The following is a 17950-nucleotide window of genomic DNA, read 5'->3' on the forward strand; positions in this document are numbered from 1 at the left end:
GATTCGAGTGACAAAGTAGCTAACTGCTCTCTCATGTCCCAAATCGGAGCCGTAGCTATGGCCACTCAGACTCGGAGCGGCCATTAGCAGAGCGAGCTGCGCGCAGGTAGCGAGTGACAGACAGTAAATCCATTATCTGCTCCTCTCTCTCTCTAACAGAGGAAGTTATTTCTGATTTTGGGGTCGGGCCGGGCCTTAAATTTGTCAGAAGCAATAGGGTAGGGCCTGAACGTCGCGGGAACGGGTAGGGCTTAAAATTCACACCTGTCCAGGGCTCTACGGACCGGACCAAATCTGAACCGATCATAGACGTCTGTATGGACATTACAGTAAAGTGCAGCACAATACATTATACTGCACTCTACTCTAGTGTGCTCTACTGTTCTGCATAGTACTGTGATGTACTACAGTACAATACTGACCTATACTCTATTTTTTTTTACTGTACTGTCCAAACTTGTGAAGCAGATATCTACATTTCAACGACCAGTGCTCAGTGGCTGAGAACGCAGTGGTTACAGTAAATGAAAAGAGAGGGGGCTAATGGGTAGGTGTTGGTAAGAGCCGGGAGAGGTGACATTAACTGGAGAGAGAGAGAGGAAGGGGTTGTCCAGACTTTTTCACAATTATGAGCTGAACATAACAGTATGTCAGTGGAAGGGAGGACAGTAACCGGAGACACTATGAACTGAACATAACAGCCAGTGGAAGAGAGGACAGTAACAGGAGACACTATGAGCTGAACATAACAGTATGTCAGTGGAAGGGAGGACAGTAACAGGAGACACTATGAGCTGAACATAACAGTCAGTGGAAGAGAGGACAGTAACAGGAGACACTATGAGCTGAACATAACAGTATGTCAGTGGAAGGGAGGACAGTAACAGGAGACACTATGAGCTGAACATAACAGTATGTCAGTGGAAGGGAGGACAGTAACAGGAGACACTATGAGCTGAACATAACAGTGTGTCAGTAGAAGAGAGGACAGTAGCAGGTGACCCAACTGTGGTTTGTGACTACCACCATTTCCCCTGTTTGCCAATTCAATTGGAGTCATTCTGATACAGATTTTTCAGCATTTTGTAACAGTGACACGTTTTAATCACTTAATAAATCATAAACGAAATTGTTATCAGTAAAAACACTAACCAATTAGTAGATCTATTTTACTTGTCATTAATATCCTCCCTCCTCATGAGAGAAATTAGAAAATATCTTCAAGATATGTGGGTTTTTGGTAACAGAATGACAAGACACTAGGCAATATTTCTTATAGAAGGCAAATCATTTCAGCAAAATTAAACATATTTTAGTCATTTATCAGACAAATATAAATGTTTATATTAGTTCGCAAGGGTCTTTAACTTCAATAATATTGTGTTTTGATTCATTTCTAATACCTTTTAACACTTTTTCTGGTAGATGTTTGCCTTTTCCATCTGTTTAACCAGAAGAGGTGCCTTTGCTTATTCCACATTTTAGGAAGGAATATTGTTGAAAAACTGATATGCCTTAATTTATTAAAAAAAATATAAACTCCGCTTTCATTTGACACCAAATTTTATGTGCTCCTATGAACTTCACATGTTGGTGCTCATGGGTCCATTTACATGGAAATGACCTTGTAAATCCCAATTGGATTTACAAAAAGTAAAGGACGTAAGGGAATTTGTTGTTGAATTCACGTTAGTTGACAAATCAACCAAATGTAAATCAAAACTAGACGTTGAACTGACATCTGTGCCCAGTGGATGGTTGTGTGTGTCTGTCTTACTGGTAGTGTATGAGCGATGCCCTGCCGAGCTGCATGCCCAGTGGATGGTTGTGTGTGTCTGTCTTACTGGTAGTGTATGAGCGATGCCCTGCCGAGCTGCATGTCCAGTGGATGGTTGTGTGTGTCTGTCTTACTGGTAGTGTATGAGCGATGCCCTGCCGAGCTGCATGCCCAGTGGATGGTTGTGTGTGTCTGTCTTACTGGTAGTGTATGAGCGATGCCCTGCCGAGCTGCATGCCCAGTGGATGGTTGTGTGTGTCTGTCTTACTGGTAGTGTATGAGCGATGCCCTGCCGAGCTGCATGCCCAGTGGATGGTTGTGTGTGTCTGTCTTACTGGTAGTGTATGAGCGATGCCCTGCCGAGCTGCATGCCCTGGATGTGGCTCCTCCAGGCACAGTAGGCCGTCCTCAGGACCAGGGTGTCGCTGGGCTGGGTCAGTCTCCTCAGCAGGCAATCCACAACCCCAATGTCACCCCGCACAGAGCCAGGGCTCACGTTGAGACAATGCATCTGTCCCACACACCTCCTCCACTGTAAGAAGGAGAGGAATAACTAACCGTTTGAATAAACTGGATGTTCATGAAGATTACATTTCTGCATGTTGTTCGCAGCACACATTACACATACAGTGCATTCGGAAAGTATTCAGACCCCTTGCCTTTTTCCCCAAAGAATGTTACAGCCTTATTCTAAAATGTATTAAATTGTTTTTTCCGCACTCAATCTACATACAATACCTTATCATGACAAAGCAAAAACAGGTTCAGACATTTTTGCAAATAAATAAATAAATAAATAATATATATATATAAATAAAATCGGACCCTTTACTCAGTACTTTGCTGAAGCACCTTTGGCAGCGATTACAGCCTCGAGTCTTCTTGGGTATGACGTTACAAGCTTGGCACACCTGTATTTGGGGAGTTTCTCCCATTCTTCTCTGCGGATCCTCTCAAGCTCAGTCAGGTTGAATGGGGAGTGTCGCTGCACAGCTATTTTCAGTTCTCTCAAGAGATGTTCGATCGGGTTTAATTTTTTTTATTTTTTTTTTATTTCACCTTTATTTAACCAGGTAGGCAAGTTGAGAACAAGTTCTCATTTACAATTGCGACCTGGCCAAGATAAAGCAAAGCAGTTCGACAACATACAAAAACACAGAGTTACACATGGAGTAAAACAACATACAATCAATGATGCAGTAGAAAAAAATAAGACTATATACAATGTGAGCAAATGATGTGAGATAATGGAGGTAAAGGCAAAAAAATGCCATGGTGGCAGAGTAAATAAAGTATGGCAAGAAAAACACTGGAATGGTAGATTTGTAGTTTGAAGAAAGTTAAAAGTTAAAATATAAATAATATGGTGCAAAGGAGCAAAATAAATAAAATAAATAAATAAATACAGTAGGGGAAAAGGTAGTAGTTTGGGCTCAATTAAAGATGGGCTATGTACAGGTGCAGAGATCTGTGAGCTGCTCTGACAGCTGGTGCTTAAAGCTAGTGAGGGAGATAAGTGTTTCCAGTTTTAGAGATTTTTGTAGTTCGTTCCAGTCATTGGCAGCTGAGAACTGGAAGGAGAGACGACCAAAGGAGGAGTTGGCTTTAGGGGTGACCAGAGAGATATACCTGCTGGAGCGCGTGCTACAGGTGGGTGCTGCTATGGTGACCAGTGAGCGGAGATAAGGGGGGACTTTACCTAGCAGGGTCTTGTAGATGACCTGGAGCCAATGTGTTTGGCGACGATTATGAAGTGAAGGCCAGCCAACGAGAGCATACAGGTCGCAGTGGTGGGTTGTATATGGGGCTTTGGTGACAAAACGGATGGCACTGTGATAGACTGCATCCAGCTTGTTGAGTAGGGTATTGGAGGCTATTTTGTAAATGACATCGCCGAAGTCGAGGATTGGTAGGATGGTCAGTTTTACGAGGGTATGTTTGGCAGCATGAGTGAAGGATGCTTTGTTGCGAAATAGGAAGCCAATTCTAGATTTCACTTTGGATTGGAGATGATTGATGTGAGTCTGGAAGGAGAGTTTACAGTCTAACCAGACACCTAGGTATTTGTAGTTGTCCACAAATTCTAAGTTAGAACCGTCCAGAGAAGTTATGCTGGATGGGCGGGCAGGTGCAGGCAGCGATCGGTTGAAGAGCATGCATTTAGTTTTACTTGTGTTTAGGAGCAGTTGGAGACCACGGAAGGAGAGTTGAATGGCATTGAAGCTCGTCTGGAGGGTTGTTAACACAGTGTCCAAAGAAGGGCCAGAAGTATACAGAATGGTGTCGTCTGCGTAGAGGTGGATCAGAGATTCACCAGCAGCAAGAGCGACATCATTTATGTATACAGAGAAAAGAGTTGGCCCAAGAATTGAACCCTGTGGTACCCCCATAGAGACTGCCAGAGGTCCAGACAGTAGGCCCTCCGATTTGACACACTGAACTCTGTCAGAGAAGTAGTTGGTGAACCAGGCGACGCAATCGTTTGAGAAACCAAGGCTACTAAGTCTGCCGATGAGGATGTGGTGATTAACAGAGTCAAAAGCTTTGGCCAGGTCAATGAATACGGCAGCACAGTAATGTTTCTTATCGATGGCGGTTACGATGTCGTTTAGGACCTTGAGCGTGGCTGAGGTGCACCCATGACCAGCTCTGAAACCAGATTGCATAGCGGAGAGGGTGCGGTGGGATTCAAAATAGTCGGTAATCTGTTTGTTGACTTGGCTTTCGAAGACCTTAGAAAGGCAGGGTAGGATGGATATAGGTCTGTAGCAATTTGGGTCAAGAGTGTCACCTCCTTTGAAGAGGGGGATGACAGCAGCTGCTTTCCAATCTATGGGAATCTCAGACGACACGAAAGAGAGGTTGAACAGGCTAGTAATAGGGGTTGCAATAATTTCGGCAGATAATTTTAGAAAGAAAGGGTCCAGATTGTCAAGCCCAGCTGATTTGTAGGGGTCCAGATTTTGCAGCTCTTTCAGAACATCAGCTGAATGGATTTGGGAGAAGGAGAAATGGGGGAGGCTTGGGCGAGTAGCTGTGGGGGGTGCAGTGCTGTTGAATGCAGTAGGGGTAGTTAGGTGGAAAGCATGGCCAGCCGTAGAAAAATGCTTATTGAAATTCTCAATTATAGTGGGCTTATCGGTGGTGACAGAGTTTCCTATCCTCAGTGCAGTGGGCAGTTGGGAGGAGGTGTTCTTATTCTCCATGGACTTTACAATGTCCCAGAACTTTTTAGAGTTGGAGTTGCACGAAGCAAATTTCTGTTTGAAAAAGCTAGCCTTGGCGTTTCTAACTGCCTGTGTGTATTGGTTTCTAACTTCCCTAAAAAGTTGCATATCGCGGGGGCAGTTCGATGCTAATGCAGAACGCCACAGGATATTTTTGTGTTGGTTAAGGGCAGTCAGGTCTGGGGAGAACCAAGGGCTATATCTGTTCCTGGTTCTAAATTTCTTGAAAGGGGCATGCTTATTTAAGATGGAAAGGAAGGCATTTTTAAAAAATAACCAGGCATCCTCTACTGACGGGATGAGGTCAATATCCTTCCAGGATACCAGGGCCAGGTCGATTAGAAAGGCTTGCTCGTTGAAATGTTTCAGGGAGCGTTTGACAGTGATGAGTGGAGGTCGTTTGACCGCTGACCCATTACGGGTGCAGGCAATGAGGCAGTGATCGCTGAGATCTTGGTTGAAAACAGCAGAGGTGTAATTAGAGGGCACATTGGTTAGGATGATATCTATGAGGGTGCCAGTGTTTGCGGCTTTGGGGTTGTACCTGGTGGGTTCATTAATAATTTGTGTGAGATTGAGGGCATCAAGCTTGGATTGTAGAATGGCTGGGGTGTTAAGCATGTCCCAGTTTAGGTCGCCTAGTAGCACGAGCTCTGAAGATAGATGGGGGGCAATCAGTTCACATATGGTGTCCAGAGATAAGTTAATAAGTTAATAAGTTAATAAGTCCAGGCTCTGGCTAGGACACTCAAGGACATTCAGAGACTTGTCCCGAAGCCACTCCTGCGTTGTTTTGGCTGTGTGCTTAGGGTTGTTGACCTGTTGGAAGGTGAACCTTCGCCCCAGTCTGAGGTCCTGAGCACTCTGGAGCAGGTTTTCACCAAGGATCTCTCTGTACTTTGCTTCGTTCATCTCCTGACTAGTCTTCCAGTTCCTGCCGCTTAAAAACATCCCCACAGCATGATGCTGCCACCACCATACTTCACCGTAGGGATGGTGCCAGGTTTCTTCCAGATGTGATGCTTGGCATTCAGGCCAAAGAGTTCAATCTTGGTTTCATCAGACCAGATAATCTTGTTTCTCATGGTCTGAGAGTCCTTTAGGTGCCTTTTGGAAACTCCAAACGGGCTGTCAAGTGCTTCTGTCTGGCCACTCTACCGTAAAGGCCTGATTGGTAGAGCGCTGCAGAGATTGTTGTCCTTCTGGAAGGTTCTTCTATCTCCACAGAGGAACTCTGGAGCTCTGTCAAGGTGACCATCAGGTTCTTGGTCACCAAGGCCCTTCTCCCCCATTGCTCAGTTTGGCCGGGCGACCAGCTCTAGAAAGAGTCTTGGTGGTTCCAATCTTCTTCCATTTAAGAATGATGGAGGCCACTGTGTTATTGGGGACCTTCAATGCTTCAGACATTTTTGGTATCCTTCCCCAGATCTGTGCCGACATAATCCTGCCTCAGAGTTCTACGTACAACTCCTTCGACATCATGGCTTGGTTTTTGCTCTGACATGCACTGTCAACTGTGGGACCTTATATAGACAGGGGTGTGCCTTTCCAAATCAGGGGTGTGCCTTGTCCAATCAATTGAATATACCACAGGTGCACTCCAAGTTGTAGAAACATCTCAAGGATGATCAATGGGAACAGGATGCACCAGAACTCAACTTCAAGTCTCATAGCAAAGGGTCTAAATACTTAGGTAAATAAGGTATTCCTGTTTTCTATTTTTAATAAATGTGCAAACATTTATAAAAACCTGTTTCGCTTCGTCATCATGGGGTATTGTGTGTAGATTGAGTTTAAATTTTGTATTTTTTTTACACATTTTATAATAAGGCTGTAAAGTAACAAAATGTGGAAAAAGTCAAGGTCTGAATACTTTCCAAATGCACTGTATGTCAGTTATGATAAATTAATATTCTCATACAAGCATACATTAAGGTTGGCTAGTTAGCTATCCCAGATAATAGCCAAAGTTTGTTTCCATGCAATCTTGTCTGCCAGCTGGCACTCTGCGGTAGCAATTGAGCCTGGGGACGAGGTTAGTTTCCATGTAACATTGAGTTGAGCAATATGTTCTCAGAAGACATGTCATATTTGTTATTTAGCTCTGCTGTGTGAAAATCTGAGAAAACACCGAACAGACATTCTGCCCCGGCAACAACAGCACATTGTCCTCTGTTACATAGGTGGGTGCCTCACATTGGTGGTGGATGGGGTGTCTTACCCTCATACAATGTAAAGTCTAAGGCCTAGTGTAAATCTCAACATAAACACCATGCACTCTTCATAGGGCCAGGAGTTCATCGTGACCATGTGACATGACCAGCAAGAACTAGGGTCCTAGTTATAGTTATGGCTAGGAGTTTTTCCTGATTAGGTTACATGGTGGGGAAAACCCTCTGGCCCTAGTAATTATTAGTCTGGGTGCCAGTCTGCTTCTGCTCTCTTGCCAACTCCTTATGGAATTGGCATACAATTGAAGGAGTTGGCAAGAGAGCAAAAACAGACAGGCACCCAGGCTGAGTATCATTGCTGACCCGATGGAAACAGTGGGCGAGGGTCAGGGCATCCTTCCTCCTGGCAAGGGTGTCTGTCTGGGCACGTCGGGTAACCACAGCCCACCTCAGGGCAGAGAGGCCGGTCCTCAGTAAGTGTCTCCGGTGCTGGAGTCTGGCCCGTGTGTGTGACCTCCACTGATGGTTCCATGTCCTGAAGCAGCGCAACTGCAGTCTGAATCTGTAGAGTGCCAGCCACCTGCTACAAGTACATTCCAACCCTTAGGTGTAATTAAAAGGCACAAACATCACAATACCACAACACATCCCCCCCCCCACCTCCACACAATACCTATACACTTCAGGTGTTGCTGTTGAACAGAAGTTCACCCCAAAATGATTTCTACAAAGGTTGGCTGCTTGTTCATTATTTTCCAAAACATTAAAATGTCCATTGCCGTCCTAAATAGGCAAAGTCCAAATGGAATTGACACCTGTCCTGCACCTCAATGTTTTTTTGGTGTGCTTTTTTTCACCCAATTATTTTGTGTCAGGTGTCTTAGTGACAGCTTGTGACTTGTTATTTTTGCAGATATTTTACCTAAGGGAGTCCCATACCTGTCCTCTATTGTCTCCACAAGACTGGGGCTATGAATCTCTACTGCGTCAATAGGCTGCCCAAACAAAAGAAAGGTGTTAGAGTGGCCAGGATCATGTTTTCATGTTACACACACAGCCTGTTATGACACACACGACCATGCATGTATGCACACTCACAGCCATATAAATAGACATACGCATGCACACGCTCAGCAAAAGTGCTTAAGTGTGTCAACGTACCACAGGCAAGGACTGATGAACTGCAGACAGCTCTCTATCGCCAAGAAAATCACCACTGGCGCCTCCTGTCAACGTATGCAATGTGCTTGTGTGTGTTGTAACTAATGGGTCGATCTGACATTGACTTTCAGGAGTAGTTGACCCAGGAGTTCTTCTGCTATGGCTATGGAGGCGCAGAGAGAGGCCCTCTCTGTTGTCTTGGCTTGGCGCATTCGGAGTGCTTCGCTTCAGGTGAGCTGCCCTCTCTCTGTCCGAGAGGGTCATTTGACCCAAATTCTTAGTGATTGCAAGTCTTTCTTCCCACAAGAGAGAATGTGACACAGCTGGATTACTTGTTGTGACTCTCGGCACCTCAGACAAATCCTCCACCCCTTTTAGAGTAGGATAAAAACTATGCACAGTGTCCACTGAATCTGACTTAGCTTGACCTGAGAGTTCATTGGACCGTTTTGTATTATGCTCAGGGTACGCCACCTCTGTGCTGTTTTGTCTACCGCTGAAGCTATACTGAGAGAGGCTTGCAGGTAAAAAGTACATATTGCTTGGGAAATCTGAGCCACGCATGGCCGACGCAAAAACGTCAGTCTCCTTTTCTGCCTTTCTTTCAGCTTTCCACCATGGTTCAATGTGTGCCTTCACTGATACACTAGGAGAATGGATGTTTGTTGATTGTTGTCCAGCATTCTTTGCGATTTCGCTATGAAGATGGAGTTCAGAGAACTTGGTTTCCCTGTTGGCCTTATACGGACTTGTTGAGGAACCATCCTTCCTGGTAGAACAACTTCTGCCCCCTTTGTGACAGTGGTCGATGGAGCATGACATTTTTGCACTGCAAGAGATAAAGGGCCTAGGGCCATGAGATTCGTTATCTAAAGGAGATTCAAGATTCACAGGAGATAAGGCCAAGTCTCCAGAGGTACTCAGTGCCTGGGGTAGTAGGCCTAGATCCACCAATGATAAGCCAATCTCAAGATCCAACATTGACCGATGCAAGCTTGCAGATGTCCAGGAGGACTCTAGTAGATCCTGGAACGTTGACACGTTTTCATTCTGCTTCAGACATGCAGGCTTTACATGTTCCCCCTGACGCCTGTCTAGCAAGTCGGGGACTTCAGGGTAGAAAGGAGCATCTCCGGGAAAGGTAGAACCTAGTGAACCGCTGTTGCATTTTTGGACAAAAGAGACACATTCTCTCTCCACTGGCTGTTGCCGTCCCCTGCCCCATTTCCCAAGCCAATTGACACAGTTGCCACCATCACCTCGACCCGCAATTGAGCCATAATGATGACCAGAGGTCAATGAAGCACCCCCTTGTAACCTAACAGGAACAATGATATCCCTGTCAGTCAAATTGGCTTCTGACCCTTTCTCCTCACTTCCCTGATGGGACAACTTCCCAAGCTTGGCACTCCAAGAGGGACCACTTTCTGTTAAGTCAGTGTTGCGGCTCAGGTTTCTCAGTCTCAAGACAGGCTCAGATGTGTGCCTGTCCAGCACCTCATCAGAGACACTTAAGTAGGGAGGCCTGTCTTCGTTGAGAGTAGAAAGGAGGTCTAGTAACTGGTCCACGTCATTCTCCCCACAGACAGACAGGTTGCTTTGGACCAGCGGCCTCCTGGGCACGTACTTTCTTTGAGACAACCCCCCAGACTGCCTCCCCTGACCTCTCTGGGAATGCCAAGCCATTCTGAAATGTGGAGCGGAACATATAATTCAGACCTAATTGCGTTATTAATTTACATACTAGGCAGCCTTTTGTTTGGGCCAAAGATTTGAATAAAGCATTACATTTAAATACATTTGTGGACATAATGTCCATTTGAAAGAAATTATAAAGGTCAAGGTTTCTTACCATAAACTGGCATCTATCAGCGTTCGTTCACTGTTCTATTGCCTTAACAGCACAGATTGGCTACTGCTGCCTGGTGAACACATGGCACCCCCCACTAAGCGGATCAGAGGCAGATTAAAAAGACTACACACTTGTAAATTGGCTGGGACTTCCTATATCAACTGTCTACACATGTCATCCTGCCGCAAAATAGTTAAATTGACAAAGTGGAAAGTGCATGATCAAAGCAAATAGCTAGCTAACTGCTGCTAGCTGGCTACCTTGGTTACAGTGTGCAGCTGAGCTTTGATTAACGTTACCTGGCTAACGTTAGCTACCGGTAAATTACCGGTGGTAGAAAGCTCACATTTAACTAAGATAGTTAATGTTTTATTGGTAGGTTTATTTTCCCAAACCGGTTCAGAATACAATTTCATGAACGAACCATTTAAAGCCAATTTGCTGGTTTCCACTGACCTGAACCAACTCTTCCGTTCGCAGCAGAGCATGCAGGCTGGAGACGTCACTGAGCCATAACAACAGCCATATTATGAACAAGCATTAGAGTCACCACTTTATCAATAAAACAAGACATCAATAATTGCACAGTTGTTTATTACAAAAGTTGCATAGTTGATTTATATTTTAATTTAGATAAATTAGACTGATACAATCCAAACATGATTCATATGCAAACCATTTCAAAATGAATGATTGCTTAATGTAGTACACTGCATTATGCATGCCCATAAAATATATAAAACAAGTATATTAAAGAACAAAAAATATACACAAATGATTCCAGTGTGTATCCCTGACACAGAATGAAAGAGCTGAAGACAGAGCTTCATAATAATATTCTGCAATATTACAAAAACAATTTGAAATGCTTTATCCATTTTGTTTCACACTGGAGATATCTTGATAGAGTTTTCAGTAATATCTGAATCAAGGTCCCAAAATAAGATCTCTAGGCATTCTCTGAAGTGAGATGCTATTTGGAAGTAACTTGAACAGGGATAGCTAAACTCTAAGAAAGACAAAGGCGTGTTTAACTATTCAACAGTCCAATGTGGCGATCCAGTCATTTAGGAAGTGAAGCCATGTAATAAAAGGCACGCTAGTGGTTCTGGAAACTAGTCGTTTCTCAGGTAGACCAGTCGAGGAGGCTGGAACTTCTCACGACACAAAGGGCACTGTCTGTGGAGGGACAAAACAATAGTGATACATTGCATTTATAGCTTTTAACTTTGTTTCATAGCACTGACCCTCTGACATGCTAGATAGGTGAAATATTTCTCATTCTTTATACCCCTCCAGTCCTGTCAGACCTACACAAGTGCCTGCAGGGTAGAGGTCATTTCTGGACTGTGCCACTTTTACAGTAGTATTGGCCCCTTAAAGAACGTACGTAGTGTTTCTCCCATATAAATAGAACAGTAGTCATTTAATGCATCTATGGTCTCACCTTGGTGTTACACCACTCTGTGATGCACTCCCAGCAGAACAAGTGGCCACATGGGGTAGAGGTCAAGTGCCTCCTCTCCTCTAGTCACAGGATACAGCGAGAGGCACAGGGTGAGTTGGGCTCTTCTACAGACTGGGACCTGGCCGGACGGGGACACACTCTTATGGGTTAACTGTAACACGTGTATTTGCAAAATTCAGCAGAGAGACCACTCCCAGGAGCCTGTAGCTGCTCCGGATGGCCTTGTCATCCCCCATCACACACCCGCAGCTAACCGTCCAGGGAGAAATAGCATGCTGAAGCATACACTAGTAACATGGGTCATATTCATTAGGCCACACAGTAGCAAAACATTTTGCAACAGAAAACAAATGCGCTTGAGGGATTACCTGAACTCGCAAAAATAAATTGTTTTTATTTTCCATTGCAAAAACGTTTGCTACAGTGTGCACTACTGAATGGAGAAAAACATCCCTTTGAGGCCTTGCTTCCCTGGCAACTGCTTAGGTCCTGCCCACCATGGGTAAAGAAAAATGAATTTAATTTTGAAACATTCAATTTAGTGCTGCGTTAAATGGCTAAAAATAGAATACATGATAGGAAAAAATGGTATCTACAACCAAGTTGATGTCTGACTTACGACCTATGAGGAACCATGTCAAATTGACAAAACAAATCACTTTTACCACTTATTTCAAGCTACGAAGTCAAGGTGGTGAAAAGCTAATTCAATACAACATGTGCCACTGAAAAAACTGACAAGTTTGGTGGGCTCATGTCTAGTGGGAACATTAGCAAATGCATTTACCAAGAGCTACAACTTTCATTTAGTGTCATGCTGTAGTTGAGGCAAGGCAAGCATTGGCAGTTTCTCAACATAAATCAGAAATATTGTTGAGAAAAAGACAACACCACTTTGTGTGCAATTTAAACATGTGCGCCAACTAGTTGTCAGTGATAACAGATTAGGTTAGAATAACTGGTTTTATGGTCAGGATGGACTGCATCACCAAAAGTCAGGGAGTGACTCAAGCTGCTTAGCTAGCTAAGGATTTTGAACGTGACAAGCTAGCTATTTTCCAACACAGGCATTCATTTGATAACCCAGCTAAGCTAGCTAGCTAGTTATATATCTAGTCTGAATAATCATTTTTGGCTTGTTTGTCAATCTGTAATGCTAGCTAGCTATCCAGTTCCAACCTGCTTGATTGCCCACGCAGCCTGCTAGCAATGAGCAGCAAGCTAGCTAGATGTATCTAGTGCAGATGAGACATTATTCAAATCAGTTGGATATTAGTAGTGGTGTAGCAAAGGATCTACTATCCAACCATTTGGGATTGCATGAATATATTTTAAACCCCAAAATATAGCTTCTTAATGTCAAGAAAAACATATTCTGAAGCTTTCTTTACCCTTTGTGGTAGTTGCAAAGGTTAACAATGGGGCTCACGTCATTGACACGAATCTCTGTTCCTTCATAGGTTCACAAACAAATACCCACATAGCTGATGCCGGCCGTCCTCTTCCCCAGGTGGTAGAAGGCCCTGCTGATGTAAAACAGGGCCACGTGCAACCGGTGGATGATGGAGAGTCCCTGCTAGAGGGCCAACAAGACCAGCACGCACACCCTCCTCTGGGGCTCCGTGAGCTGCCCCACCACCCTCTGATCCAGGCTCCATGGCTTCAGGGACTGGCCACTTCTGCTCTCCGGCCTCCCCCTCCCTGGCTTTCCTCCAGCTCATTCTCCAGGTACACCAGCAACTTGTCCAGCAGGTAGGAAACAGGCTGTGGAGGAACACCTGGGCTCCTTGTCTGGCACGGGACGGTACCCTGCGCAGGGTAGGACCACCTGGATGATATTGACATACTCTTCGCCCTACGTCTAGTACCCTGGATGACACATGAAGGGACAGGGAGGATGTGTGGTAAAGACATGCTTGCGTATCAGATTTAACACAGTACTACGGGAATGAAGCCGTTTGTTTACCTAGCTGAGAATGTGGTTAAACCACAGTATGCAAGGTCTGACAGAAGTTCGATCTCTTTTCTCCAATGCAGCTGTAGGAGTAAAGAAAAAAGAAAAAGAGTAGCTACTGTAAGAATAATATAAATACACTACATGACCAAAAGTATATGTGATGTGACAGATGATTTTTGGTCCCGTTCTGTGAGCTTGTGTAGCCTATCAATTCGCAGCTGAGCTATTGTTATTGTGAAGTTTCCACTTCACAATAACACCACCTACAGTTGACCGGGGCAGAAATTTGACAAACTGACTTGTTGGAAAGGTGGCATCCTTTGACAGTGCCACGTTGAATGCCACTGAGCTCTTCAGTAAGGCCATTTTACTGCAAATGTTTGTCTATGGAGATTGCATGGCCGTGTGTTCAATTTTATACACATGCAGCAACGGGTGTGGCTGAAATAGCCGAATCCACTCATTTGAAGGGGTGTCCACATACTTTTGCATATATAGTGCATCATAAAGTAGGACATGGCTGACTAACTTATGTATGCATACATAGCTATGTTCTAAATTGTCATGTAGGGTATCGGTCTATCCTACCTGCCGGCAAATTCGCGTTCCTGTTCATAAGGTTCGTCCTACTGACTTGCGCGAATCAATTGTGGCTGGTTTGCAGGGACGAGGCATTGCTAGAGTCTGGCTGCTAGCTAGCTTAGCAAGCACTCAGTTGCTTGAATGACTGTAAATTCAACGACAATTGACAAATAATAATCAGTCCATTTCTGTAACTGTCAGACTAAGACATCTTCCCAGTTTAGCATAGTTATTCGACTTTCCTATTGCCTACCGAGACAGCTCTGTAAACTAGCTCCACATATAGTACAAAGAGCTACGAATGATGGGTTAGTTCTAAAAAATATTTGCTAGCTCGCTAGCAACCCGGAAAAACCTTTGACGTGAAGGAAACACTTCTGTGGCCACAGCGTCGTGCGGTGCTAGGAGTCCTCGCGTCTACTTTCCTATGTAATGCATCATTACGATGCAACAATATTGTAACATTGCCTTGCACAACACATCCACTTTTTTTTATCCATAAAAATACTGTTGTGTAATTTCAGCACTGGTGTAACAGTACCGGACTTACTGAACTTCCATACTGCACGTGAACTTGTGAAATGTCAGAACAAACAACGATATGAACAGTATATAGTGTGATCACTAAAATCAACATCGAAGATTTTTCCAATTTGGTGGCTCGAGGATTCGAACCAGCGACCGTTCGGTTACTGGCCCAACGCTCTTAATCGCCAGGCTACATGCTGGATTCATTAACTAATATATTATACACATTTATTTGTTATTACTTACTATTACTTCGTTTTTTGACAGACATGTCCCTCCCCAAGCTTTCATAGCTGGGTCACATTTCCTTAACTGTGTTGAGTGTGCTCAATCATCCTGCCGCTTGCCCTACCCTGTAGATAAGTTGTAGAACCAGTTTCTTTGTCCCTTCAATTCAGCTACCTGAACCAAGCTGTAGCTGTTCCGCTAGGTGGTGAACACCTTTTCTGTGCTGCAGAGGGCAGGTACCGTTCTGAGATAGCTCTTCTTATTGAGAGCGGCTAGTAGTAACCCTTAGACAGTTAGAGTAGCGGAAAAACTTTGATGAGTTTACTTCGAGGCAGCTGCAGACAAGGAAGTGTGTTTACAGTTAATGTGCAGCTGCTGATGTTTTTCCTTCCCCCCTAAAGTTGTGGGATACTTGTGACTTCTTACAGATGGAGGCTAGATGGTGCAGGGTGAGCACACTGCTCGTTGGCAGCACAGGAAGGACTGAAGTGACAGAGTAGACTACAAAGGTAAGTCTCAGTATTCCTCTGTTGGTTTTATCAGCACGGAATTCACTGCACTTAATTCATTGGAGAGGTTTCACTTGGCGACTGAACACTTGGCGCCATGCAACCAGATAAAGGACTAAACTAGAACCTGTCCCACTTTATTGTGGCCTCTTAGCCCACTGCCCCATGCCCATCAAAACTGCACAGAATTCCAGCTTTGTGCGAATGAAAATCTCTTTATAATTGAATAGAGTAGTAGAACATCTGTGAATAGAGTTGTAGTGCTCCTTTGATGAGGTTCGTGTTTGTTGTTGACTGATGGGTGAGTCATTGATCTCTATTTGCAAAGCACAGGATCCTCAGGAGACCCCAACCCACTGGGCCCACACTGTTTGAATCAACGTTGTTTCCACATCATTTCAATGAAATGACATTGAACTAATGTGGAATAGACATTGAATTGACGTCTGTGACCAGTGGGAAACAACTCAATGAGGAAGGAAGCACTGGAGCCGGCAGCACAACACCTGCCAAAGAGATAAAACAGCAGCTTGTTTGGCCCCACACTAGTTTCCATAATTACCTCAGGTGACATCTGGTTAGGATATATCCAGGCACTGAACTAATTGCTTTAACAGACACTGACATAAGGTCGGAGTACTAGGTACTTAGTACTCTTTTCTCACAGCAGCTGTGAAAAGAGGCTAGGCACTGAGCTAATTCTGTTTCACGTTTTAAACAGACTCTGTGGTACCAGTCTGTACTGGTCTGGCAGTGATGTTTGTTTTACAATGCAGCAACATCATAAAGTGTCATAGGGTGACTTGGACATGTCCAGACATAGTCTCTTCTTAGGCACATCCAGCAGGACTTTGCCCTCTAAGGAAGGCTACATGTGTGAAGTCACATCACTGTGTGTGTCTGCACGTGTGTGCATGTGTGTAGTGTGTATGTGTGAGTGGATAAGGCTGTGGTAACATTCATGAATAAGGTAGAAGAACTGTGGGAACAAAAAACAAGTAGCAGTTTCTCAAATAATAATTGACATAATTGTAAAACATATTTCCATATAGAATGAAAATCATGTTACAACATGATATAACATTGACATGTATTAAAGACACTTGATGTTCCTTTGACGATGCCAACGGAATATTAACCAATGCAAAACATATCACAATGCTTTTATATGTAAGAAATACATTTCTGAATGACCTTTGCTAGCCTGTGATTACTATATTTTTCTCTGACAATTTATTGTATTTTGCCACATGCGTCCCTTTTGAAGTTTGCATGACCTTTCCAGCTTCAGTACCCTGCACAGTAGGGCCGTCCAAATAGGCCATGGGAAAGTTAATTTGACTCTCGAACACGCCACTAGCACACGATGTTAACTGTTAACTATGCCGCTCTGACATTGCTCGTCCATATATGTATATATTCTTAATTCCATTCCTTGCTTAGATTTGTGTGTATTATTGTGAAATTGTTAGATATTACTTGTTAGATATTACTGCACTGTTGGAGCTAGAAACACAAGCATTTCGCTACACCCGCAATAACATCTGCTAAACATGTGTATGTGACCAATATGATTTGATTTGAGTGTGTGTGTGTGTGTGTGTTGTCCCTCTGCTTAACTTAGCATAACAGATCTGTATCAGTCCATTGTGATAAATAGGCTACTCTTCTTCCTGCTTCTACAATCAGAGTGTAACCTACTCCTTCCCTGAAATGAAGTAGTCAAATATTGTCTGCAAAGTATTAGTCTCAAAAGAAAACATGCTATAGAAGGACTCACTCAACAAGGAAAGATGTCTTACCCGTAGCCTATTGTTAAATTGTTTCAATTTCCATCTTGATCTAATCTTGGTGACAGCTCATGACAGTACAAGCAGAAAAAGATTCAAATGAATTTGAATCAATCTCCCCTTGTCAAACAGTGGTAGCGCAGTACGTTCTTCTCTTTGCTTGCCACAGGGGGCAGAGAGATTTGTATTGGTGCATGCTCACCACCCACGGCTGACCCCACCCCACCCTGTCCTAGGTACAGGTACTGGCCCTCCCCTACCAAACCTCGGGCTTTGCCCTCACATGTCCTGTCTGCGTTGACGCACACCAGCATGAATACCCACTATAGACAAAGCTCTTTGAAATGACATAACTCACTTCCGGCTGTTGCAGTGAGTAGTGTGTGCTGCTTCTCAGGTGTGTGTGTGGGGATAATAGTTGTAAAGCTGTCCAAGTGGGGGAATTTCACAGGACGCCACACACTAAAACACACCAACATCAAGGCTGTGTGCTCTGCCTCTTATTTCCTCTCAGAAAGGTAATGTAATATCACCGTTCTTATTTCTTGCCTGTCTTACTTACAGTTAAATCTGTGTTGTTGCTCACCACAAAGGTGTGGTGAGGGCAAGTCTACTTTTACTATCTAGCAGGGATGGACTTCTATTGGTAAAATAATCTTTCCTGTGCAATTCAGGTGTGGGTGTGTTGTGTGCTTAGTCT

The 17950-nt window shown here is 44.0% G+C and overlaps 2 protein-coding genes and 1 pseudogene across 3 annotated transcripts in view; 1 reads left to right on the top strand and 2 right to left on the bottom strand.

Moving 5' to 3' along the window:
* Nucleotides 1-2108: 2108 nt before the first annotated feature.
* LOC115168844 (uncharacterized) lies at nt 2109-10681 on the bottom strand. The gene is made up of 5 exons (XM_029724383.1): nt 10645-10681; nt 10189-10282; nt 8337-10023; nt 8033-8170; nt 2109-2309 (listed from the first exon to the last, which is right to left on the bottom strand). The coding sequence occupies exons 3-5, from the start codon at nt 10020-10022 to the stop codon at nt 2109-2111; spliced, it is 2025 nt and encodes a 674-aa protein (XP_029580243.1). The 5' UTR covers nt 10023; nt 10189-10282; nt 10645-10681.
* An 84-nt stretch (nt 10682-10765) lies between these two features.
* LOC115168845 (peroxisome biogenesis factor 10-like) lies at nt 10766-13508 on the bottom strand (annotated as a pseudogene).
* A 1440-nt stretch (nt 13509-14948) lies between these two features.
* Nucleotides 14949-17950, top strand: part of LOC115168947 (1-phosphatidylinositol 4,5-bisphosphate phosphodiesterase eta-2) — a 178744-nt gene continuing 175742 nt past the window's right edge. The window contains exon 1 of one of the 2 annotated variants that reach the window (XM_029724498.1): nt 14949-15460. The gene's annotated coding sequence lies outside the window, so the exon portion shown is untranslated. Of the gene's footprint in view, nt 15461-17617; nt 17769-17950 lie in introns of those variants that run through there. The other variant, XM_029724497.1, reaches the window with a different exon arrangement.

The sequence above is a fragment of the Salmo trutta genome, chromosome 30 (assembly GCF_901001165.1).
Source record: "Salmo trutta chromosome 30, fSalTru1.1, whole genome shotgun sequence".
NCBI classification, from domain to species: Eukaryota; Metazoa; Chordata; class Actinopteri; order Salmoniformes; family Salmonidae; genus Salmo; species Salmo trutta.

Coding starts and splice junctions, on each gene's coding strand:
- LOC115168844 (XM_029724383.1), bottom strand. CDS start 10,022: ATGGCTTGGCATTCCCAGAGAGGTCAGGGGAGGCAGTCTGGGGGGTTG. Junction 8,171..8,336: donor TTCATCAGTCCTTGCCTGTG/GTACGTTGACAC, acceptor TTGTTTGGGCAG/CCTATTGACGCAGTAGAGAT. Junction 2,310..8,032: donor ACCTGACACAAAATAATTGG/GTGAAAAAAAGC, acceptor TCCTTCTTACAG/TGGAGGAGGTGTGTGGGACA.